Raw genomic sequence first — 26011 nt, forward strand, 5'->3', positions numbered from 1 at the left:
TCCGCGCTGCACGAATCTCATATTTTTGCTTGGAATATGTCCACGTTTTACTTCTTTGCATTAATCCTGAGTTTCAAGTCAATGCAATGATCCGAACTGACATAAATCATAGTTGACGACTTTTGATGGTCTTTTTAGTGAATGCCCAGCAAAAAGTCTTTTTAGCGAATGCCCAACAAAAAGTGTTTTTAGCGAATGCCCACTATATCCACAAAAATAAAAGCCGTCGCACAACAGCGCCTAAACCTGCCGCCAAAACATGTTCAAGAAGGTGTTGTATATATAGATGTGTACGAAGTTTTCGTACTTAACAAGTTTTTAAATCTCTTTTTTTTGTCAAAATGTACGGCGCCGATACGCCGATGTAATGCTAAGAATTCAAAATGGTGGACTCTAGACTCATTTGCATTATTTTTATTGGCTACATGCGGCCTTTACCGTTCTATAAGTATCGCCGTGGTCTTCTTCAGAGTGGGCGTTTGTGAGCATTCGCTAAAAAGACTGTCCCATCGGGATCCTATTGGGTTCTTTGTCAAAACGAAAATTAAAGGCCTCATACTTTTTTCCAGCCAGAAAATGAATAAATAATAATAGAAATATTATTGCCATGACGACGATTGAGGGGGACACAATACAGCTCAAATCAGAAATAGACTGGAACTTCCCTGTCGCACTATCCCAGGCACAATATACGAGCCCACCTGTAACATAAACCTACAGCAAGCAGAAATGTACTATCCCTGGTACAGCACAATGGTCTGCCAGTAACCTAAACCTACAGCTGAGCACTACAGTGTGTAGTGGAGAATAAAAAATAAGGAAGAACCAACTGTTTCCAGCACTTCCGTCCTTGAATGACTATCTTGCACCTAGCCCACGTGGCTGTCCTACTTCGTAATATTCCAGTCCTTTATTGGATAGTATGATAGGCCTTGAACAATTATATTTGGCTCTGAATATGATAACCATTTGGATGCCAACATTCAAGATCATGATCTATATATAGTATTTCCTGTCTGCCTGTGGCGTATGGCTTGAACAAGCTCTAGAAAAGAAGATGTATCCTTCATAACATAACATAACAACCAAGACAACGTGATCCATTGTGCAGAGTTTCCCTGTCTACCACTTAAGTTTCAAAGGACAGATTCCTCCAGGGAGCCGGTGTGACCTACATTCCACCATTGCATACCAGAGATACATCTGGAACAGATTTTGGGGGGGGGGGGGGTGGCTTGCATACCCAGCATACTGCATTCCTGTGGAAAAATGCCTGTGCAATTCCTAGAATTTTTGCAGACTGAACGCAATATATACCACTTAACGAATCCCGCGAGGCGTCGTCAAAAATATACTCTGCTAATGAAACAGCAAGATAGATTTCTCCCCGATTTGCCGATAGAGTATTCAACGGTCAGCATGAAAGTCATACCACTGTAATCAATGACCAAATTATGCTATATGTCCATAGACACGGATGCATGCTTGGCTAATCCATGTGACATGAATGCTACCTGCAAAGATAACCCAGCCCCTGCCCAGGACGCGACCTGTACCTGTAACAGTGGATTAATGGGAGATGGACTTGCAAAATGGCTTGTCGGTGCTTCTGGATGTTCAGGTATCCCTTTTACACCAGGGTGAAATAACTACACATTTGTTTTTAAATACATAATATCTCGATTTTTTTCAACATTCGCTAAGGGTTGACCATAAATTGATAATCACTATTTTCAATTTACAGACATGGACGCCTGTTTGGATAACCCTTGTCATACCAAGGCCACCTGCACAGACAATCTTGCCCCTGCGCTGGACGCGACTTGCACATGTTACCCTGGCTATACAGGAGATGGGCTTGCCAATGGTCGTGGGTGTTCAGGTACACTGCATTACGTTCCCATATGTTAAATGCGTGTGTCCTAGGCCCTATTCCGTAACGATGCTGTCAAATTTGAAGAATTTCTTAAGGTACGTTTTTAGATACGATATTTTGACACGGAAATGATGCAATAGCCATACAATGGCATCATTTCCGTGTCAAAATAGCGTATCCAGCATGCTCCGGACGTCCTAAGAACTGTTGTGACTTATGGGGAGCCAATGGAATAGTCAATTTTGCAACGGGATGTTCCGTAATAAGTCCATTCTGTACTGTGTGGAGAAATCAAAATTAAACAAAGTCTATTAACACTAGGATAATTTTGGATGGTCGCATCTCAGCAATTAAAGGAACAGTCAATTTTTGCATTTGGAGGGAGATGGAATGAAACATGTTGTTTTTGTTTGGGAGCAATTGTCCAAATTTTGTAGTGACTAAAAATTTTCGCAAATGGTACTGATAGATGTAACTTAAAAATTATAGGTTGCAAGAGTTTTCATTGTTTTTGCATCAGCCACAAGTTTTGTACCTATTTTTCAGAATGTACTCCTTGGACTCGCTGGTTTAACCGTGACGATCCCAGCGGTACCGCTGACAATGAACTGCTGTCCTACCTTTGGCAGGAGAACCCCGGAGAAATCTGCTTCGTCCCCTCGGCTATTCAGGCTCGCGTCCGCGGGACTCACATACAGGCCTTCCAGACGGGACAGCAGTTCCATTCATTTGACGAGGCAGTCGGCTTTCTTTGCCGGAACTCCGACCAAAGCGATGGGTCCTGCCTGGACTATGAAGTGCGCTTCTGCTGTGAACCTGGTACATGAGTATACATTACCTTCAGTCTTTGCTAATTGGCTCTCTTCGCCCATGTAAGGAAGGTATATTTCACAGTAGGTATCGGAATGAAATGCACTTCTAATCGACCTCCGACAATCGCTGAACGACCTACAATTAGACGCGTTGCTCAGTGGTCACACGGTGAACGCCAAGTGATCGTCCGGAGACCAGTAGGGTCGGCACGATCTCCATGAAATGTTTCAATTGATCAAACCAAACGCTTAACTAAGTTTACCGAGGAAACAGTCGCTCAATAAGCGCTGAGTGTTTGCTGAGCGCGCGTAAGGTAAGGACAAGAAACGTCCTGCACAAATTGTAGACATTAAGAGTTAACTAAGTTATTGATACAATGAAGTCACGTATGCCGCGCTTTCGTGTGACGTGTTCGTTATAGGTCGGACGTCACGTATTTTACGTCCCATGTGACGTGAATTTTGGTGAAACGTCACATATATAGCTCCCGAATTTTTCAAACAAATATATTGCCATACACAGTAAATAAGGGTTACGAACGTCTTGACTTCAAGTGTCACGTAACCACGTTGGGATGGGGTATGTGTTGTATCTGGATCGTAGCCCTATCCCAGACACGGCCCAGGCAACGTCCTGGAGCAGGGCGCATCCAAGATAAACAACGGTGTATATCCAGAACGTGTTCTTGGGGGGAGGAGCTTCCCGTTTAAGAGGGCGGAAACTATCTTGCATGTCAATGCCACTATCTTTGTAACTCCGCTCACGAGGTTAAGAAAGAATTCTCTTTATTTTTCAACTCCTGGTACAGAACTAAACGAATGATGGAAAGTGATATTTTTATGTTCACATGCTACTAACACATCAGCTTCCCCAAAGCTTTCCTTACCATTTTATGTAGGAAATGTTAGTCAAGATGGGATAAATTCACGGTTTTTAAAACAATTTCACGACAAATGCTAATTGCGTGCTAATAGCATCCATATGACGTCCCTATTCCGACAGATCAACATTATAATCCAGAATGTGGACCGGGCCGTATTATGTATATTCAGGATGTGGAAGAGGCCGTATTAAACTGCATATCCATAACCTCCTGCTTGGTTTGACTGTTCTGGATATCAAGGATGTGAAACGGGCAAAAAATGGAAAAATGCCACCATCTGGATTCTATTAACACGTAATCATCGAGAAATAGTAGCTCTGTTAGGAATAGGAAATTTTCTTCAATTTATACATTTATATACAAATGACAGTGCCGATCATATTCCTCCTACTTGGATAGGTGTAAATGTGGCCCTGGGAAAGACAGCGTTTCAAACAAGCTACAGTGGGCCTGGCGGCAGCGTTGCAGTAGACGGGAACACCGCTACCGACTACTTTTCAGGTTCCTGTACACACACTATACTAGAAGGAGAGGCTAATCCAGCCTGGTGGGTGGATCTCGGACAATCTTATGTGGTTGACAGGTACGTACAGGTTGACAGGTGTGTACGTATCTCAGCAATTACGGCAAATATGCAAATGAATCAAGTCCCCTTACACAAACGAGCACGTACACACACAAGCGCATTAAGAAAAAAACTGTACTACACTTGCATAGGGATCACCAGGTAATTGTGGCTTCTTTCGTTGATCCATCCTCTTTACAATTATTGTACCAAAGACTGTTTTCTCAAAGTGCATTAAGTGTTCATTTACAATATAGCATATAAAGGAGTTAAACTAAATGTGTGTACGTGTGTGTGTGTGTGTGTTTAATGCCTTTTAGAATTAGAAATCTTTAGCAACACGCATATGAATGTATTTTGTATTCTCTTAAAGTGAATGGGCCATAGCATACTTTGCAGATGAAAAGCTCAAGATGCAGATCCCAATATTGTTAGCAAGTATAGTGGATGTGGGTCTATAGATATTTTCAGGTATTATGTAGCGTTTCATAGGACCGTTCATTCAAACATACGGTGTATAAAATTAAAATGCCTTTGTACTGATTCTAATATTTACAGAGTGGTCATCTTCAACCGCCAAGACTGTTGCGCTGAACGACTCAACCCGTTTAACATCCACATCGGGGACTCCCCCCAGGTGACCACGAACCCCAGGTGTGGTGGTGACATTCAGATCGACGTGAGCCAGCCGGCCATCTCCGTCTCCTGTCGGGGGATGAAGGGTCGCTATGTGGGCGTACGTCTTCCCGGAGCCTCCCGAGTACTGACCCTGTGCGAAGTCCAAATATTTCCATGTAAGCCTTCAATTTCAAATTTCATTTGCTATATTTAGTTTGTATAGAATACAACACAGTGCATCTCACTAGTGGTACCTGCCTCACTGCATGTAGGATCTGGTGTGCTTAAGTCTTCATATCAAGTCACCTATTGACGCATGTACGATTTATATCTAAAATTCCTTGATCAAAAGTTCACAACAATCAACTTTATGGGTAATGCACCCTTACAGATAACTGATGCTGTAATGCTTTGGCGAAAGGAATCAGGTTGTTAGTTGGAGTCAAAAACTTTTGTAAGTGATCTCTACAGTAACACAACCCCGATCTTCTGTTGGACTGATTTTCACGGTAATAAAGAATCCTGGACTCCTAATGCTAGTTCTGGAAATTCGAATGTTTCTCTTGAATTTGACGGTAATGACTACAACCCTTAAAGAAGGGGTGCCCACTTAGCCCCTTGTAAATAAGAGATTTATGTCGCATTCATACGCATATACAAATGATCCTGAAGCATTTATGGGCATTATCATGTGTCGACAGTAAAAAAAAGTAACCAAATGTCTTCTTATTTTTAAGATTACCCGATGATGTTGAAGAATCTTGGCTGTTGGGAAGATCAGTATGACCGGGCTATCTCGATGATGGAGGGTACAGATCCCCGATTGGACGGCCACTCGTACTTGCTGCGTACCGACCCTATCAAGAAATGCTACCAAGTGGCAAAGGATCGCGGTTACAAAGTCTTCGCCGTGCAGGATAGTGGCCAATGCTTTTCTTCTGCAACAGCTGCAGATACTTACAGAAAGTACGGTCCTTCAACGCGGTGTACCGAAGGCGAGGGCGGGTTTTGGAGCAACAATGTGTATGAAATCATCGATGCATGAATCAATCAATCAATGAAGTAGTCACTAAGATGTTGTATAGTGAAGATAATCTTTATTTACAACTAAGACATACAATCGCAATTGACGTTTCATTTGCAGTATTTTAACCTTGTATGGGGCAATAATGACTTATATTATTCCACACTACAGCCAGATGTCGCTCCTACCGATGACGTCTTATAGTAAAGAATTGTTATATATGAGGTCCAAAAAGTTGAATATTGTCTCATACATTAAGGCAATTATTGGCCATATATCAAAGACTGTAATTTCTGCTTTGACGTTTTGTCTTGTAGTTGGTTATGAGCAAAGAATTGTTCTATCTTTTAGGTCAAAAGGTTAAATATTGTTACATACTTTAAGGCAATTATTGGCCATGCACACAAAGACTGTATTGTCAGCTGTGACGTTTTATCCTGCAGTTGGTCGTGAATAAACAATTGTTCTCCTGTAATTCTCAAACCTAATGAAAATATTCACCAAAACAACTTGGGTTAAAACTCCAAAGAATGGATTTAAATGTAGACAATGAATGAGATGTTTTGCATCTTGTGTACATTACATGTTGTGATTTAACTTCATAAATTGTTAAGATAATGATGATAATAATATTTTATATATTATATTGGCCCGCTTTTTTAAGTAAAGAAATGTTCATGTGCTTTTGAAATCATTATTCATGAATATAATGTTAGTAGTTTACGCTTTTGATTTCTTTGGAATATTAATTCTTTTACAAAATTTTAGTAACAAAAAAAATTGAATTCCTTTTATTATTGTCTTGGTACTTGGCTTGCAGACAAATAGAGAGGTAGACAGGCGGAGAGGAGGCCAGACAAGGATACAGACAGACAGTGTTGCAGGCAGACAGAGAGGCAAAGAGACAGGCTTGGAGACAGATATAGAGGTATACAGACAAAGTGGAAGCCAGGCAAAGATACAGGCGGACAGGGTTGCAGACAGACATAGATCCCGACAGACAGGATTGCAGACAGAAAGAGAGGTAGACAGACAAAAAGGAAGCCAGACATGGTTGCAGGTAGACAGGCAGGGTTACAGACAGACAGAGAGGCATACAAAGAGGATTGCAGACAGATAGAGAGGTAGACAGACAAAGAGGAATCCAGACATTGTTGCCGACAAAGTTAGAGGCAGACAGGCAGGCTGGCAGACAGATAGAGAGGTAGCCAGACAAAGTGGAAGCCATACGGGGTGGCAGATAGGCAGACAGACAGGTAGAGAGACAAAGAGAAAGCTAGACAACGATACAGACAAACTGTTGCAGAGATGCAGGCATACAGGGTTGCAGACAGGTAGACAAAGCGGAATCCATACAGGACTCCAGACAGACAGAGAGGCAGGCAGACATGCTTGTAGACAGATAGTGAGGTGGGCAGACAAAGAAGAGGCCAGACAAGGATACAGACAGGCAGTGTTGGAGACAGACAGATAGACAGGCTTGCGGACAGATAGAGAGGTCGACAGACAAAGAGGAAGCCAGACAAGGATACAGACAGATAGTGTTGCAGGTAGACAGACAGTCAAACTTGCAGACGGACAGACAGGTAGACAGACAAAGAGGTAGCCATACAAGGATATAGATGAGCGGGCTTACAGAAAGACAAAGAGGCAGACAGGCAGGCTTTTAGACAGATAGAATGGCACACAGACAAATAGGAAGCCAGACATGGTTGCACACAGGCAGGGTTGAGGACGGACAGAGAGGCAGACAGACAGGCTTGCAGACAGATAGTGAGGTAGACAGACAAACTGGGAGCCAGACACGGTTGCACACAGGCAGGGTTGAGGACGGACAGAGATGCAGACAGACAGGCTTGCAGACCGATAGAGAGGTAGATAGACAAAGAGAAGGCCAGACAGGGTTTCAGACAGAGAGGCAGACAGACAGGCGTGCAGACAGATAGTGAGGTGACAGACTGAGTGGAAGCCAGACGGGGTGGCAGACAGACTAAGAGCAGACAGGCAGGCTTAAAGGCAGATAGAGAAGTAGACAAACAAAGAGGGAGTCATTCGAGTATGCAGACAGTGCTGCAGACAAAGAGGCAGACAGACAAGCTGGCAGAAAGATAGAGAGGTAGGCAGACAAAGCTGAAGAGAAATCGGGACAACGATACAGACAGGCAGGCTTGCAGACAGATAGAAGGGTAGACAGACATAGAGGAAGCAAGACAAGGATACAGACGGACAGACAGGGTTGCAGACAAAGGTAGACATACAAAGCGGAAGCTAGACAAGAAAACAAACAGACAGGGTTGCAGATAGACAGAGAGGCAGACTTGAAGACACATAGAGAGCTAGACAGACTGAGAGGAAACCGGGCAAGGATAAAGACAGGCAGGCTTGCAGGCAGATAGAGAGGTAGACAGACAAAGAGGGAGCCAGACAAACAGGAAGCCAGGGTTACAGACAGGCAGGGTTTAGGACAGAGTGAAAGGCAGACAGACAAGCTTGCAGACAGATAGTGAGGCAGACAGACAAAGAGGGAGCAAGACAGAGATGCCGACAAACTGGGTTGTAGACAGACTTAGAGGCAGCCTGAGGCAGACTTGCAGGCAGATAGAGAGTAGACAAAGAGGAAGTCATTCGAGGATGCAGACATTGTTGCAGACAGAGAGGCAGACAGACAAGCTTGTAGACAGATAGAGAGGTAGACAGACAAAGAAGAAGCCAGACAAGGATACAGACAGTGTTGCAGACAGACAGTGATGCAGACAGACAAGCTTGCAGACAGATAGAGAGGTAGACAGACATAGAGGAAGCAAGACAGGGTTGCAGACAGTCAGAGAGGTCGACAGACAAGGTTGTAGACAGATAGAGAGACAGACAAACAAATAGGGAGATAGACAAGGATACAGACAGACAGGGTTGCAGACAAAGGTAGACAGACAAAGAGGAAGCTAGACAAGGATAAAAACAGACAAAGTTGCAGATATGCAGACAGGCAGACTTGAAGACACATTTAAAGATAGGTAGACAGACAAATAGAAAGCCGGAAAAGGATAAAGACAGGCAGGCTTGCAGGTGGATAGGGAGGTAGACAGAGAAATGGGAAGCCAGACAAGGATACAGACAGATAGTTTTGCAGGCGGACAGAGAGGCAGACAGACAAGCCTGCAGACCAGGGCTCTAGCCAGCGTCCGTTTTTCCGTCAATTGACGGAAATTTGCTGCGTCTGACGGAAAAATTTTAAAACCAATCCGTCAACCTTGACGGACAAAAATCCTTGGTGGAAGCTACAGGCGGCTTGGGGACGCCGTCCACGGCTGTAAAAGCCACACACTGTTTGTTTTGCTATTGTTATGATTGTTGACAATGTGTGTCGGCGCCCTTTCGCATACGATAATCTCATTAAAACCCGTTTTTCAAGGTCTCAGTTCAGTCCTTCTAATTACTTTTCGCGTTTTTCGCGACGATTGTAATTGGCTGACGGAAAAAAATTTCGAGCTGGCTAGAGCCCTGCTGCAGACAGATAGAGAGGGGTCCAGACAAAGAGGAAGCCAGGGTTGCAGACAGGCAGGGTTTAGGACAGACAGAGAGGCAGACTGACAAGCTTGCAGACAGATAGAGAGGTAGACAGACAAAGAGGAAGCCAGACAGGCAGACAGACAGTCTGGCAGACAGATAGACAAAGAAGCTCGGCTTAAAGTGGATTCCAGAGGATCCCGGAGAAGACAGGGATAAGATCCAGAGAGCATTGGTTGAGGACAGCCAAGCAGGACCCGTGGTGTCTGCAAAGTAAGGCCATGCTATAGTTTGATAGGCGTCTATAGCTATCTAATCCCAAAAGGTATCTGTTTTGGCCAAAGACTTATCGTGGCATCTTGTGCTCAATCAGGGAGGATCATAATTTTATTCAATAAATTAAATGCCGCCCTCCTCGTGGATACATTTAAAACACAACACAAATTTTTCGTAGAGCTAATATCTTTTAAGAGCAATTTATATTTTCGGGGACAAAGTCAGTGACCCGCGCACATCCGTATAGGAGGTTAACATATGGCTCTACATGTACGAAGAAACGAGTGCATTAGGAGCAGCACCTGATGTAGGCTTACCTGACGACGAGATGAATGACTGTGAGCAGGAATGTAAGAAATGTTAAGACTCGAACAAGGAAGCACCAGGTCAGCATTATCCAGGTACTTGTGGCTCTACAGGACTGCTCAAGAAGCTGCTTCCTATAATCTGCAGTCCATGCCACAGACTGGTAGCGATACAGGAGCCCCAGCAGGAGGGAATGATTCTTACACTCTGCAGTCCATAACACAGGCTGGTAGCCATACACGAGCCCCAGCAGAAGGTAGTGCTTCGTACAGTCTGCAGTCCATGTTATAGTTGTTCTGGGTCGAAATACCCTCTCATGGACGTGTTACATTAACGTTTCTGAACTTACTTGACTGAATAGCAATAAGAAAACAAGAAATTTATCCGAAACAGATCTCGTTTCACGAATGATATTTGTAAAAAAAATGCTTATGCTAAGCATTATGTCCTCAGGTTTTCACATCGTACCATACCGTTTGTCACAGTGTTTTTGCATCACTGCTGAGTAAACACTTGCAATTCTGAAAGTCACAACACTGTGATAAATTTATGTATTTTTTTCTCTTCCTTTCTGACACCCCTTTTAGCCTCCATGTAGAGAGCGAATATGGACCTCACAGGTCAATGGGTTGGGTACAACACCAGTCAAAAAGTATTAAGGCACTTGCGGGGGAGATACACACAAGAAGCTGTAAAACAAATGACACAATGACAAAGTTCCTTCGCTGCGAGGAAGCAGGGAAGTTGATAGCGGGGCGAAAGTGGTGGCGTGGCTTCAAGAGGCGACACCCCACAAGAGCCGAAGATCCACTTTCAAGGGAGAGGCCAAGAATGTCTAGCCAAGCTGTCTTAGACAACTACTTCAGCATATATGCACAAATTCTTGAAGAATACGGTCCAGGAAAAAAAGCCGCACCTGATTCACAACTGCGACGAAACCGGCATATGCATGCAAATGAATCAATGAAGTGTGCTTGCATGTTAGGTCTTCGTGAAACAAGGTAGCAGCGTAGTGGCAAATACATGGTAGCAGAACACAAATGCGTGATTCTCGGGGTTCTATGACAAAACAAAATTTTTGAAGGCTTATTAGAAATCCTTGTCTAAAAGGCAGCCGGATACAACATGTATTGCATGGTCAAGGAACGTCTCTATTGCGTAATTTAGATGGTGAAGGTATTCTATATCGTATATTTATGCGCCCCATTACGCCACTGACACTGTCATTAAGTGCGAGTCGGATGCATTATTTGACCTCCGCAGAGCGGCGTTAAAAAGTGGTCGTGAGAAGGCGATAAGCAGGCAGGATTCATTAAAGAATATTTTGTGTCTTGTACCCTAAACTAAAGCATATTTATTATTAGTATTCCCTACTATATGTTTTTCGTGTCGATGCCAGTCTCCCCGTTGCGTCACCTATGACGACATCAGATACCTGTCTCACTGTCAGTCACGGCGAACCAGCAGATAGGAAGGGCCCATCCGTTGGCTTACCTGACCACAGTCACGTGTATCTAAACCTTACAAGCTTCTGAGCCGATGACGCTACAGATGCCTTTGACAATTTTGAACGTCAAAAAAAAAATCAAGCGAACTTCAAGAAGGTGAATTGTGCAAAAGATCTAGATTTCCCTACCACACGCGCAAGTTAATAAGCTATTAAATAAGCCTTCTAACATTAGTTAGGACGCATGTGTGACGACAGGAATTCTAGGTAACATGTCAAAGGGTAAGGCACAGAAAAAGTAAACAAACCCGTCTGGACGCTGTTATGCAAATCGAAACAATGGTCAAGACAATGACTTATTGAAGTTATTTTTTTATTTATTTACAATAGGAAAAGAGTTGAAAAAAAACTGCTATATGGTTGCATTGACAACCCTAATACATTGCTTCGGAAGTGTACATTCAAGTGGTTTCAAATTTGTTGAGAAGATTTATTTTGTTGAATATCACAAACACACGGTACTAACCAGGCTCCTTGTACTCCCGGCACTGATTTTTTTAAGGGCAGCGAATTTAAGAATCCTGGTAGTAATCAGATACGACCTAGGGTTCACCCCTCTTTTTACAATACTTACATTTAAGTTCAACCCAAATGGGTCTAAAAGATACTGACTGTGACCAGTTAAGCAATTCTCTCAAAGCATAATCCTTTGAATTTTGAAAAAAAAGTGTTGTTTTTTTAATGAGGCGGTTACAACGAGTGGCCTTCAATGGGCAATGTTTTTTTTTCTTTGATCATATTTACATAATGAGTCTGTGGGCTATAGAAGCAAGGCTATCGTGCCCAGTAAACATTTCAGCCCGGCATGGCGGGTTCATACAGACATTTGTGTGCTGTCTTGGCTCTCTGTATTTTTGTCCAGACTTGTGGCCAACAGACGTCGTGTGGAGCTGCAAACAAGACAAGTACAGTCGCTACCGTTTACGTCTTTAATCAGCTGTAAGTTTCATGTTGATATCTCTCTATTAATGTTCTATTTCTCTATCTATTGGTATGTGTAGCAATCTATATGGATATCTACAGGTCCATCTATTACATGAATTTATCGGTGGGTTAATTCTGCCTATCTATTTTATATACATAAATCAGTCAATCTATCTAATTGTATCTATCAATTTAATTTTGTTTTCAAACCAGTACATACATGTTGCTTCTGTTTCATTTTTTGTATATGTTTAACTACACTCCATTTTCGTTTTTACTCGTATAAACATTAGTGGTTGAGACCATACAAACTTGTTTTCTGTGGACGTTGTGAAGACTAGAAATTTTTAGATTAATAAAGAAGGCATTGATTTTTGCAGGCGTTGGCATGACCTTGTTGGGCTTATTCCACGCTCTCATGATTGGAACTGGGTGGATCGTCTTCAAGAAGTTGATGGTCACCTAGAACATGTCTTACTGAAAGGCAAAAGGCAGCTGGAACGTACAGGAGACCTTGTCTCCCTCGTCGACGGTAAGCTTGTGATTTAAACAGTGTAAAATCTATTCCCATGTAGCTGTTGCAAAACTATTTGTTATAAGATGCTTTGGAAAAGAAATCTTTAAATGACAGCTTTAAACAGCTTGCAATGAAGCTAGAAATGTGGACGAGTTGAGTGATTCCGATCCACAGTGAAAGCCTCGCATAAGCAGTCATTGTTTTATTTAAAATAACCTAACGCAATCATTTACTAATATATATTTTTTTAAGTAAATCAGTCTATCCCCTAGTTTGATATACGTCACAACCGACTCCAAACATACGCGTTATGATCGATGGCTTGTTCAATAAAGCAATCCACAGGTACATAAAGGTACTTTAAGGCTTCAATTTTTAGATGCCTATAATTCTAAAATTGCATGTCGTGCCTATACTGTAGTCGATACTATAGGTACAATATTACAAATATTTTCATTCTACTTTAAATATTAATATGGCATGCCCTGACTACAGACTTCATATCTACATACTACCTAGGCCAACACATATGTAACGATATACAAAAGAGAGAATATATTGACTGAAACGTTCAGTTTGTATATTGTGTCAATATTTCATTCACGTCCATATATCTCCATGCGTAGACTTTAGTCTAAACTGATATATCTTTGCCTTGTCACTGTTGCCATACATAGTACCATGTACAACTGTGGAGCAATTAAGTTCAGTCATTCATTCATTCATTTCTAGTGAATATGTTAATTCTTTTGCAGATATTACAAAGAATTCGCGTGCATTTGGACTGTTATAATTACAAGTTAGGTAGAAACATGTCATCGTCATCATATAGCTGTTTATAGCATAGAAACAACTTATATAATAAGTATATTTTTACGTCCTTTATGAAGCTGTAGATAGAAAGGCTCCTAAACATCCGGATATCATTGTAGCTTTTAGAGTTTGTTTCGATACCTCTAATATATGAAAAAATTCCAAACATCATATTGAGAGTTGTTCTAAAACTGCAATAAGTCACCTGAAGCTTAGGATTTTTTTCAAGGTTCGGTTACCTTTTTCCCGTGGCTGCCAACCAAATTCTCACATCGTGAAACTCATACAGTGAAAACATCCTACTAAATGAGAAAGATTCCATCGGCGGCAAAGAGCTTAATCTGCCCTGAAGATATCCTAGTCAATGTACGGTAAGCTAGATAGCAGGTTACCTAAAACTCCCCATTCCCCGGTAAAATTTCATTTTATTTAGAATCTTGATGGTAAATGATAAGGATTGTTATTCATGGACAGGTAGTTGCTTGGCCAATCCATGTGATGCGAAGGCCTCCTGTACAAATACCCCCACTTCGGCTGCGAGCTGTTCCTGCAAAGCTGGCTATACGGGTGATGGTCTCATCAGTGGAACCGGGTGTTCAGGTGTTAAGTTTGTAAAGTTCATGTACAAGACCAGTATGTGGTTAATATTGATCTCTTTAAAAACACCTGATTTTCTCACTTTAAAGGTCACTGTTATCGATAGAAACAAACTGTTTCATGGTTTGTGTACAGGATAAAGGCACATATATTAACTATTTTACAGCTTTTATATTGACCAAACTTGATGCGATGCATTTCGAAACGTGTTCATTTGTTCTAGAGCCCTTCAACTTTGATAGATTACCCACAATGCCGAATGTTTTTTTTTCATGCACTTCAAACCGAGAATGATCTAGTTTCTATATCCGTTATGCCTGTCTGTGTTTTTTGCAGTCAACATAACCAAAGAACATCTGTGATGGTTATGGTGATGTTTAGAACGTAGGTAGGTGTTTGGAAGAAGAAGCTCCATGTAAATTTTAGGGCCCCTAGTATGCTGTTTTGATATTACAATAGAACGTCAGTTTTTAGTATCTTTTGAAGTGAGCGTGCTATGGTCTGGTTGTTTTGGTTTGTGGCAGATAACGTGTATTAGACGGAGGAAGTGGTGTATATTTGGGCCCTCTGTCAAGATGTTCTGGAACTGCAGGTGTAGTTTTGTCGAAATCTTCTAAGAAGAATTTCTGAACAAATTATAGACGGATTTCCATGATTTGGTAGGCAGGTAGCTTTGCCAAAAAAGAGCATAATGTAAACTAGAGTTCGTCGACCTTATACCTTCATGAAATATTTAGAACTTTGGCAAATTTTCATGCAAATGGCTAGCACATTTACTTGATTTATGCAATGGTGATGTTAATCATTGACTAACATACACATGTCACAAGTATAAAATTTCCATCATTAATCATTAAGCGGTTTTGCAACTTTCGCATATGTTATGCAAAAGATTTCCTCATTAGTATATCTGATATCTGATTATGTTCCATCTATCATAATTTACATGTGCTGCATTTATTGAAGTTCAGTTATTGAAAACGATGGGATTATGCAATTTCAACATTAATTATGCCAATAAAGTACTCATTTGCATGTATATCACTCTGAACATCTTTGCATAAGCTACCTGCATGCCAAAAATGATGTCAATCTGTCCTTCCTTTCTGCAGTTATCCTCTTTAGAATGTCTTGACAGAAATGCCCCTGTAGTTCCAAAAATAACTGTAAGGGGACTGAAACTTGCCCCACTTTGTCATGACGCGAAAAGCTATCTACCACTTAAATGTCAAGACTATGTCATATCCGGGACAAGAGAACTGCTTCAAGATAGATTATTCTCATTAATTATGCGAATGTATGCCTATTTTGCATATTTAATATCTAATTTGTAACAATATTGTCTAAAGTACCTACATACCAAAAATCATGAAAATTCGTTGTTCCCTTCTTGAGTTATCCACTTCAGATGTTTTTGACAAAAACGCCCCTGCTATCCCAAACCTTGTTGCTAGGGTGCCAAAACTTATGTCATTATTTTTTAGCACAAGAGCTATCAAATGCCAAAAAATTTGTGACCCTAGCTTGTTCAGAGCACGAGATAGCAAAACCGGAAATTGCTTTGCCGTACCAAGGGAAGCCGCAGGGGGCCCGAAATCTAATCATTTCTTGATTTTATCACACCCAAGCAACACACTAAGTTTGAAACCAATCCATCCAGCCGTTCTTGGGGGTTTTTTTGTTGACAGACAGACAGATAGACAGACAGACAAACGCTACTGAATATATTATCTCCATGACATTTTAGCAAACTGGGACTTGATTTTTATAAATACTAAGATTCCATATTTGCAAAATTTTCAATTATAGGACACAAATATATGAAGTGTATAGAGGGTGGAATATTAACAGAAACCAATTCTGCAAATAAGTTCCTAATTTGCATAGATCTGTGTCAAATGATTAAATTATCAACATTGTGACACATGTAAGTTACTTAGTGTACATTACCAAGTATAATGTAGAAGAGGGAGCCATTTGCATATTCAGAATATTTGTTAGGGATATGAGGACTCATTACACTTGTTCACATTGTCCTTTTTAGACATAGATTCATGCTTGGCTAACCTGTGTCATGCCAAAGCTACCTGCAAAGATAACCCCGCTCCTGCCCTGGACGCGACTTGTACCTGTAGCCCTGGATATAGAGGAGATGGTCTCGTCAGTGGGACTGGATGTTCAGGTAAGTTTTATCGTTCTGCAAGGTCAACTATCAAACGTTTTCTTCAACATTCAATTTAGCTAATGTTACTGTCACAGTAGGGATCCTTGCAGCTTAACAGGTGCAATGTAGCAACCTCGAATTTAAAGTCATGGGTCCAGTAAAATAATGATGCTTCGGTCAATTTTTTTTTTAAATCGGGGCCCAGCTGGGGTGTATGCGAAAACGATAATTAAATTGTTTATCAAGGATAAACAAATTATTTTCATGAATATTTCTGTACAATATTTCTGATCGTTTTGTTGTCTTTTATATTTATCTATTTGCAAAATCATGCCCGAAGGCCAATTGCATGAACATGCTCAAGAGAAAACAAAATAACACTAATGTCTATACAGCAGTAGGTGCATCTACCAGTTAATTTGAATTCTTCTTAGAAGGCAATGGTTAGTGAACTATCCAAGACACTGCAAAATGAGTAGTAGGTGATGTCCTAGATTGTAAAAGCTGAATGAAATGATAGCGACTGTTTGGAATAATCTGTTTCTATTTGGAATAATCTGTTATGTTTTATCTATTTCCAAAAGCTGCCCGATCGGGCCCTGGTTCAGAAAATGTCATGACCGTAGCATAACTGTGATACCCCGGTTGATTCCTAGGAAGGGTAACTCGGGGGTACGCCCGTCTTTTGGAGGGGGTGTAAAGTTTGGTTCCTGTTCGACGAGGTGCCTCGAATGGGCTAGCAACCCCAAATATACTCAGTTAATGAAAGAGCAAGGGAACGTGAAGATCAATGTTAATTTTGAGCCCCAAAGTATGTGCAGCAACCAGTGTCATTGACGAAAACTATTGGATAGTAGTTTAAACGTATGTACATTTTGGCGTATCTTATTTTCTGGATGTCTAACCTTCTTTGACGTTTGGAACTATATATGCACTACATGGGTTAATGGAAACAAATGCCATTGTAATGAATTACAAAATTCTACTGTACATAGACATGGATGCCTGTTTGACTAACCAATGTGACGCAAAGGCTACCTGCAAAGATAACCCCGCTCCTAGCCTAGGGGCAACTTGTACCTGTAACCTTGGATATACGGGGGATGGACTTGCAAAACGGCAAAAAGGCGCTTCTGGATGTTCAGGTATTACTGTTACACCAGGATGATTTAATTATCAGTTCATGGAAATACATTTGCACATTTAAATGGTTAAAATATCTGTTAATGATAAATTCATGATCGTGATTGGCAATTTACAGACATGAACTCCTGTTTGGATAACCCTTGTCACACCAAGGCCACCTGTACAGACAATCCTGCCCCTGCGCTGGACGCGACTTGTACCTGTTACCGTGGGTATACAGGAGATGGGCTTTCTAACGGTCGTGGATGTTTAGGTACATATTACGTTTCCCCTATTACAACGTAATATGACGTAATTATAACGTAATTGGTTTGATTGTATTGCCCGGTACAACGGAAAACGGTTATTGTGAGAGAACGTCAAGTTGCGATACAAAAACCTAATGGCAAGTGCAGATACCAGAATAGTATCTGTTACGAGTGTGTTGGCAATAGCAACATCACTGAGATCAACATGACGTCATAAATGCCGTCATTCATATCTAAAATACCAGTTGGGCTCCGCCATTAAGCACCTTTAATTTAAAAATAAACCTTATATATGTATAATATATTTAGCAAATATGCTTAACCGTAATAGACTGGACACTTCCGTTCAAAGTTTTTTTTTTAATAAAAAACACCAGGTAAAAATACCTTATAAATTTCTTAAGAGATAATAAGCTAGTTCTTCTTGTTCTGGTCAATTGGCCGCTATCTTGTTTTTTTTCCGAAGACGTCATGATTAGCATAACTTATTCATTAATCATGAAATATATTCTAGATTACATAAGATTAAATTTGTGTACGAAAGTAGCAGAACTACATGTAGTAGTATAGTAAATGTGAAAATACATTGTTAGAATTGAAATTGTGCTTTTCATAAAAAATGCGCCAACAAACGGTTGCAATGACAACACTAAAAAAAATTTGCAAGCTTTATGAAATTGTTGCCAACTAAATTTTAGAGGAACTTCCTCCAACCACTTCAATGCAAAAGGGTCCGAAGTCAACGTTCGGGCCTTCCAGCAGGTATATTAAATTTCTCGTTTTCAGTGTAACTATAATCGACAGCAACAAACCCGAACATAGCTTTTGCATTGACCAAACTTGATACCATGCATATCCTGGCATGTTTGATGAATAACAGTGTGTGACGCAAAAAGTCATCACACCTGTACATGCGCAGTCAAAACCGAGAATGAGCTTATCATTCGCACTGTTCCCTATAGAAATGGATGCCTGCTTGGCTAACCCGTGTGACGCCAAAGCTACCTGCAAAGACAACCCCGCCCCTGCCCTGGACGCGACTTGTACCTGTAAAACTGGATACAATGGGGATGGTCTCGCCAGTGGGACTGGATGTTTAGGTATGTTTAAAAGACAACGCTATTCTGCTTTTAGCAACACACTATTTGTCCTACATGTCACCATGAAAAGTCCTTATAGCTAAGCTGGTAAAATGTAGCAGCCTCGCAGTTGAGCCCCTTTGTCCATTAAATTGTCATGCTTCTGACTGATTTCTCAAGCATGACCTCTTTGGGTTCTTTGGCTTTGCGAAACAAACAAAAAAGCGTTTATCAAGGAATGTACACACATTATCCTTGAAAGTTAGATACACAACAATGAATCTTAAACTTGTTTCCACGTTCTGTGTGTATTATAATATTTTATATAATTATACTTATATTATAATTATTTCCTAGTCGAGCCCCGTCGTGGAAATGTGACCGTAGCATAACTGGGAGACCCTTGTTGCTTCCAAAGAATGGCCTCTCATCTAGGGGCTGCGCCCGTCTTTTGGAGAAGACTTAATTAAATGGGGTTCTCGTGTTCGACAAGGCTCCTCTAGCACATCAAAATGGTCGGACTCGAGCAACCCACCCACTTCAAAAATTTACTTTGCTATAATTAAGCATCAAGAAAAATTCCTCCCCTAGAAATCTAGTGCCAATATAATCTACAAGGTTCAGCATAAAAACCATACCTCTGTAATCAATGACCAAATTATACTATATGTCCTTAGACACGGATGCTTGCTTGGCTAACCCATGTGACACGAAAGCTACCTGCAAAGATAACCCCGCCCCTGCCCAGGACGCGACCTGTACCTGTAGCCCTGGATATACGGGAGATGGACTTGCAAACTGGCTTGTCGGTGGTTCTAGTTGTTCAGGTATCATTTTTACATTAGGATGAATTAACTACACATTCTATTTTAAATGAAATACAAATTTTACAAGTCAATTGTTTACAGATTTGCTAAGGGTTGATCATAGATTTATATTCACTATTTTCAATTTACAGACATGGACGCCTGCTTGGCTAAGCCTTGTCACACCAAGGCCACCTGTTCAGACAATTCTGCCCCTGCCCTGGACGCGACTTGTACATGTTACCCTGGGTATATAGGAGATGGGCTTGCCAATGGTAGTGGATGTTCAGGTACATTGTGTTACTTTCCACACGTTTAATGATATATACATATATAAATACCTGGCCAAAATTATCTCCACTATACTTGCGGCTATCAATGTGATCCATAACCACGCAACATTGGACTATACTGCCAAAAGTATTTACTTCACTGTTAAATAGAGTTCTTCTGTTTGAGAAATGCCACACCTTAAGTACGTTAAAACAGGTAAATCTATCGAACAAATTCATTCAGGATCATTATTGGTGTGACTGGATTAAAGCTCACAGTCCGGTCTTCGTTGATATCTTGAAAAGGTTATAAATATACATCTGGAGTAACGATTCTGCATCCTTCTAGGTGTTTGGTTGAAAAGGAAGTCGTCATGGGTTGTAGACTCTGCCGGTCCACCGTGGGTGGACAACGGAGTGACACACGACGCCACAAAAGCCTTGGATGGGGACCAAGAAACGTTCTGGAACCCCATTGGTGCCGAAAAGTCCAACAATGACTGGTACATCGTTCTGGACCTCACAGTGCCCAAAACTCTGACCCGCATCGCAGGTATATTTGTACTTTTTTTGCTTTCTTTTCTTCTGGGATAGGAGTTCGAGCTCTAAACAGTACTAGTTTAAACTATAAACAGTTATAAGTTTTTATTACTTCTTATTCACAAGTATGAGTGTCTTGTCAAATTTTTCACTTGTATAATGCACATGTGGCGACAATAAATAGTTGTACACAACTTAAGTCCGACGTCACTTTGTCTTTGTCCATTTATTTGTATTTTTATGTGTTTTTTTTATTATTGTAAAAAAGTAAACAACCTCGGAGACACAACCCATGACATTGCAGCATTCAAGTTGCTGAAGTCGCAGGATGGGCTCACGTGGGAACACGTCGTGTCCGTTACTGACGTGGAGACAGGGACGGGCCGGCGTCAGGAGTTCGGCGGTTTCGAGGGAACAGCGCGGTACTGGAGGTTCGTGGTCACACAGACCCATTCGGGTTGGCAGCCATATCTCACAGAATTGTATCTCTACGGATTGTTATCAGGTAAAGGTGAAATCCTTCTTCACATATATAAATACTTTGTTCAAACGTCAAGTATCTATACATGTGGAGAATGAAATATTATTGGTGAAGAATGAAACTGAAACTGTTAGCAGCGACAACTTAGTGTTGCAGTATAAAGTGCACCGGTAAGAATTACACTGATGAAAGTGACAGAAGGTCACCGAAACATCAGTGGAAAAGAAACAAAAAAGCCTTGTTTTGTAACATATTAATATTGATGCAAGAAAGGTTTACAGTGGATAGTTGTGAAGGGGCTACGAACGTTTTGACTTACTTTCATTGTGACGTAAGGACGTTGGGTTATTTCTGATTGTTGCGTTACGTATGCTGTGATTGGTAACCTGTTTCCGTGAATATTCATGTTTTGGCCACGTTCTCGTAGCAGGATGAATTTCCGATGATCTCATAAGTCTGCCTTTTTATGTCATGACTCCATAGACAATAAGGTAACTTGATGTACGGCTTAAACACTGGGAAACAGTAGCTTTGTTAGAAATGAAAATCGATGTAAAAATGACAGTGCAAATGACGGTCTTCTGACTCGGATAGGTGCAAATGTCGCCCTGGGGAAGACAGCGTTTCAAACAAGCTACCACAGTGGGACTAGCGGCAGCGTTGCAGTAGACGGGAACACCGCTACCGACTACTTTTCAGGTTCCTGTACACATACAGAAGGAGAGGCTAATCCAGCCTGGTGGGTGGATCTCGAGCAATCGTATGCGGTTGATAGGTACATATGTAACTAGTTTATTACATAGGCAAGCATGTTCATATTTCAGCAATTGTAGCAAATATGCCAAAAAATCAAATCCACTTACACATACGCGCACACAGAGACACAAACGCATAAAGGAAGAATGCTACATTTGGTTTACCTAGTCATTGTGGCCTCTTTTGATGATCCATTATTTTCTTTGATTGAACCAAAAACTGATTTCTGAAAATGTTCACAATATAGGTAGGCTGGACTTAATATATATATATATAAATATATATATATATATATATATATATATATATATATATATATATATATATATATATATATATATATACATGCGTGTGTGTGCACGGTGGTCAAATACGGGCTCAAAACCTCCCATGTCTAGCCGAATTCGAACCTTCTTCCATGACGTTCCATCTGACGTAATTCGAACCGAACTCGTGTTCTATTTAGGTCATTTGCGGTCATTGCAGGTAAAACCGTGTTTTCTGGCATTTTCCCCCCAACTAACTTGAATCAGGCGAAAAATATAGTTCTTATCCAATTTAAATAATTTTCTGGACAGTACATCTATGCTTTCACTTTGTTTGGGACCTGTAATATGTAACGAAGCTATTGGCGTTTTTGTTGGTGACCTTGAACATCATTAGTGTTGTTTACACGGTATCAATTACACCCTCCCGCTCTCCGTGCGGCATGACATGCGTGTAAACATCGTTTAAGATCTCCACCAAGAAGAGTCCAACATAACTCATTGACGGCTCAAAATGACCGCAACGGTTTTCCCGAGATTTCTGTTTTTGGGATTTATAAAAAATGCCTTAGATTTTGAATTATTGGTAATTAAGTGCGAAAAATGCCATTTTTACGCATATTTTTGACTGTAACTTTGCTTAAAATTAAAAATTAAAAAATCCCCAAAACAGAAAGTTTTATTTGCCACTCAGATGACGAAAAATATAAAAATCGAAAATTTGCCATGGCACTTGCGGCCCATCTTATCAAGAGTATGGTCGAATTGAAGGCCTTCCTTGAAACAGAAAATAATCGTCTTTGGAAGCAAAATCGAAACAAAACAACTATCTCAATTCAAACGGAAAGATTCAAACTATCTAAAATTGCGAATTTAATCTTACTTTGAATACATTTTCCTTGTCATAACATCTTGTTTATTTTGAAATATTTTACGGTTATCAAATAGTAGGCCTCTTGTAACCCGATACTCTGTCGAACTCGCATAGCAACGGGAAAGAATACCCTAGCAACCGACCGCCGTGGTGTGTGTGTGTATTTAATGCCCATAAGCATTGTGATTCATTAACTTCATGCACATATTTAAATGTATTTTTTCGTTGTCGATACATAGTTGGCAAATAAAAAGCTCAAGATGCAGATCCCAATACTGTTAGTGGCTTGGGGTCTAAAAAAACGTTTACAAATATCATGTAATGTTTCACAGGAACTTTCATCCAAGATACAACTAGTATAAAACTTAAACGACATTGTCACTGTCTCCGATGTTTACAGAGTGGTCATCTTTAACCGCCAGGACTGTTGCGCTGAACGACTCAACCCATTTAACATCCACATCGGGGACTCCCCCCAGCTGACCACGAACCCCAGGTGTGGCGGTGACATTCAAATCGACGTGAGCCAGCCGGCCATTTCCGTCTCCTGTGAGGACATGAAGGGTCGCTATGTTGGCGTACGTCTTCCCGGAGCCTCCCGAGTACTGACCCTGTGCGAAGTCCAAATAGTTCCTGGTAAGCCTTCAATTTCAAATTTCAATTGCAACATTTAGTTAGCATAGAATGCAACGTAGTGCATCTCGCATCACTAGTGGTACCTGCCTAACTGCATGTAGGATCTGGTGTGCATAAGTCTCCATGTCAAGTCACCTGTTGACGCATGTACAATATCTTAAATTTCTTGACGAAAAGTTCACAATCATCAACTTGATGAGTAATGCACCGTTACAGATAACTGATGCTGTTATGCTTTGGCGAAGGAAATCAGGCTGTTAGTGGGAGTCAATGATTTTTGCCTGCAAGAAATTTGCAAAAAAAAATCATCGATAATTGGTAGTGCGTATCATTTTTATCCAACGACTCAGCTAGAATCGCTGTGTCGTTGTAACTGATTTCTACAGTAACACAACCCCGATTTTCTGTTGGACTGATTTTCACGGTAATAAAGAATCCTGGACTCCTAATGCTAGTTCTGGAAATTCGAATGTTTCTCTTGAATTTGACGGTAATGACCACAACCCTTAAAGAAGGAGACCCACTTAACCCCTTGTAAATAAGTGATTTATGTCGCATTCATACGCATATACACATGATCCTGAAGCATTTATGGGCATTATCATGTATCGACAGTAAAAAAAGTAACCAAATGTCTTCTTATTTTTAAGATTACCCGATGATGTTGAAGAATCTTGGCTGTTGGGAAGATCAATATGACCGGGCTATCTCGATGATGGAGGGTACAGATCCCCGATTGGACGGCCACTCGTACTTGTTGCGTACCGACCCTATCAAGAAATGCTACCAAGTGGCAAAGGATCGCGGTTACAAAGTCTTCGCCGTGCAGGATAGTGGCCAATGCTTTTCTTCGGCAACAGCTGCAGATACTTACAGAAAGTACGGTCCTTCAACCGGGTGTGCCGAAGGCGAGGGAGGATCCTGGAGCAACGATGTGTATGAAATCATCGATGCATGAATCAATCAATCAATGAAGTAGTCACTAAGATGTTGTATAGTGAAGATAATCTTTATTTACAACTAAGACATACAGTCATAATCGACGTTTCAGTTTCAGTCTTTTAACCTTCTATGAGGCAATAATGACTTATACTATTCCACAATACAGCCAGATGTCGCTCCTACCGATGACGTCTTATAGTAAAGAATTGTTATAATTATGAGGTCCAAAAAGTTGAATATTGTCACATACATTAAGGCCATTATTGGCCATATATCAAAGACTGTAATTTCTGCTGTGACGTTTTGTCATGTAGTTGGTTATGAGTAAAGAATTGTTCTATTTTTAGGTCAAAAGGTTAAATATTGTCACATACTTTAAGGCAATTATTAGCCATATATCAAAGACTGTATTGTCAGCTGTGACGTTTTATCTTGTAGTTGGTCATTAATAAAGAATTGTTCTCCTGTAATTCTCAAACCTAATGAAAATATTCACCCCAAAAAACTTGGGTTAAAAACTCCAAAGAATGGATTTAAATATAGACAATGAATGAGATGTTTTGCATCTTGTGTACATTACATGTTGTGATTTAAGTTCCTAAATTGTTAAGATAATGATGATAATATTAAAATATTTGCCCGCTTTTTTAAGTAAAGAAATACATTAAAAACATTATTCAGGAATATAATGTTAGCAGATCACGCTTTTGATTTCTTTTACAAAATTTTAGTCACAAAAAAAAAAACTAAATTCTTTTTATTATTCTCTTGGAACTTGGCTTGCAGACAAATAGAGAGGTAGATAGACAGAGAGGAAGCCAGACAAGGATACAGACGGACAGGGTTGCAGAGAAACATAGAGGCAGACAGACAGGCTTGGAGACAGATAAGGAGGTATACAAAGTGGAAGCCAGGCAAAGATACAGACGGACAGGGTTGCAGACAGACAGAGAGCCAGACAGACAGGATTGCAGACAAAAAGAGAGGTAGACAGACAAAAAGGAAGCCAGACAGGGTTGCAGGCAGACAAACAGGCTTACAGACAGACAGAGAGGCAGACAAAGAGGATTGCAGACAGATGGGGAGGTAGACAGACAAAGAGGAATCCAGGCATGGTTGCCGACAGAGTTAGATGCAGACAGGCAGGCTGGCGGACAGATAGAGAGGTAGCCAGACAAAGAGAAAGCCATATGGGGTTGCAGATAGGCAGGCAGACAAGTAGAGAGACAAAGAGAAGGCTAGACAAGGATACAGACAAACAGTGTTGCAGACAGGCAGGCAGACAGGGTTGCAGGCAGTGAGGTAGACAAACAAGAATCCATACCACTGCCTGAAAAGCCTCATTTCCAGGATGGAAACTGACTTACACAGTCCTGGAAATTAAACACGTCCTTCAAAATCCGGAGGTTTCATGCCTGCAAACGAGACGTGTACAGTCCTTTACATGTCCTAGAATCTCGCGGAAACGAACCATTTCTGTGTGCAGGACGTGTAAAGGGCTTGAAATACCCTTACAGATTCCCTTTGAACAACCTTACACAACAGGACATGAGCCGTGTGTTGCATTGTGTGTTGGCG

At 40.8% G+C, this 26011-nt stretch overlaps 3 protein-coding genes and 1 long non-coding RNA gene across 4 annotated transcripts in view; all 4 read left to right on the forward strand.

Annotated features, from left to right (window-relative positions):
* Window positions 1-19295, forward strand: part of LOC118427021 (stabilin-2-like) — a 25519-nt gene extending 6224 nt beyond the window's left edge. Inside the window, exons 4-5 of the mRNA XM_035836659.1 lie at window positions 18744-18881; window positions 19279-19295. Of these exons, the coding sequence (XP_035692552.1) occupies window positions 18744-18881; window positions 19279-19295 (155 nt within the window). The remainder of the gene's footprint in view (window positions 1-18743; window positions 18882-19278) is intronic.
* On the forward strand, window positions 1423-6360 carry LOC118428237 (neurogenic locus notch homolog protein 1-like). The gene is made up of 6 exons (XM_035838245.1): window positions 1423-1621; window positions 1745-1882; window positions 2423-2695; window positions 3972-4155; window positions 4696-4931; window positions 5493-6360. Exons 1-6 carry the CDS (start codon window positions 1444-1446, stop codon window positions 5798-5800), a joined length of 1317 nt encoding a protein of 438 aa, XP_035694138.1. The 5' UTR covers window positions 1423-1443; the 3' UTR covers window positions 5801-6360.
* On the forward strand, window positions 11686-15077 carry LOC118428238. Its single transcript, XR_004832627.1, has 3 exons — window positions 11686-12311; window positions 12677-12828; window positions 14101-15077. It is a non-coding gene; the product is annotated as an uncharacterized LOC118428238 (long non-coding RNA).
* Window positions 19296-19533: 238 nt separating the features above from the next.
* LOC118427555 lies at window positions 19534-25751 on the forward strand. Its single transcript, XM_035837392.1, has 7 exons — window positions 19534-19687; window positions 19819-19956; window positions 20288-20491; window positions 20747-20983; window positions 21554-21734; window positions 23256-23491; window positions 24142-25751. Exons 2-7 carry the CDS (start codon window positions 19821-19823, stop codon window positions 24447-24449), a joined length of 1302 nt encoding a protein of 433 aa, XP_035693285.1. The 5' UTR covers window positions 19534-19687; window positions 19819-19820; the 3' UTR covers window positions 24450-25751.
* Window positions 25752-26011: the final 260 nt, after the last annotated feature.

Source organism: Branchiostoma floridae, chromosome 12 (genome assembly GCF_000003815.2).
Source record: "Branchiostoma floridae strain S238N-H82 chromosome 12, Bfl_VNyyK, whole genome shotgun sequence".
Lineage (NCBI taxonomy): Eukaryota > Metazoa > Chordata > Leptocardii > Amphioxiformes > Branchiostomatidae > Branchiostoma > Branchiostoma floridae.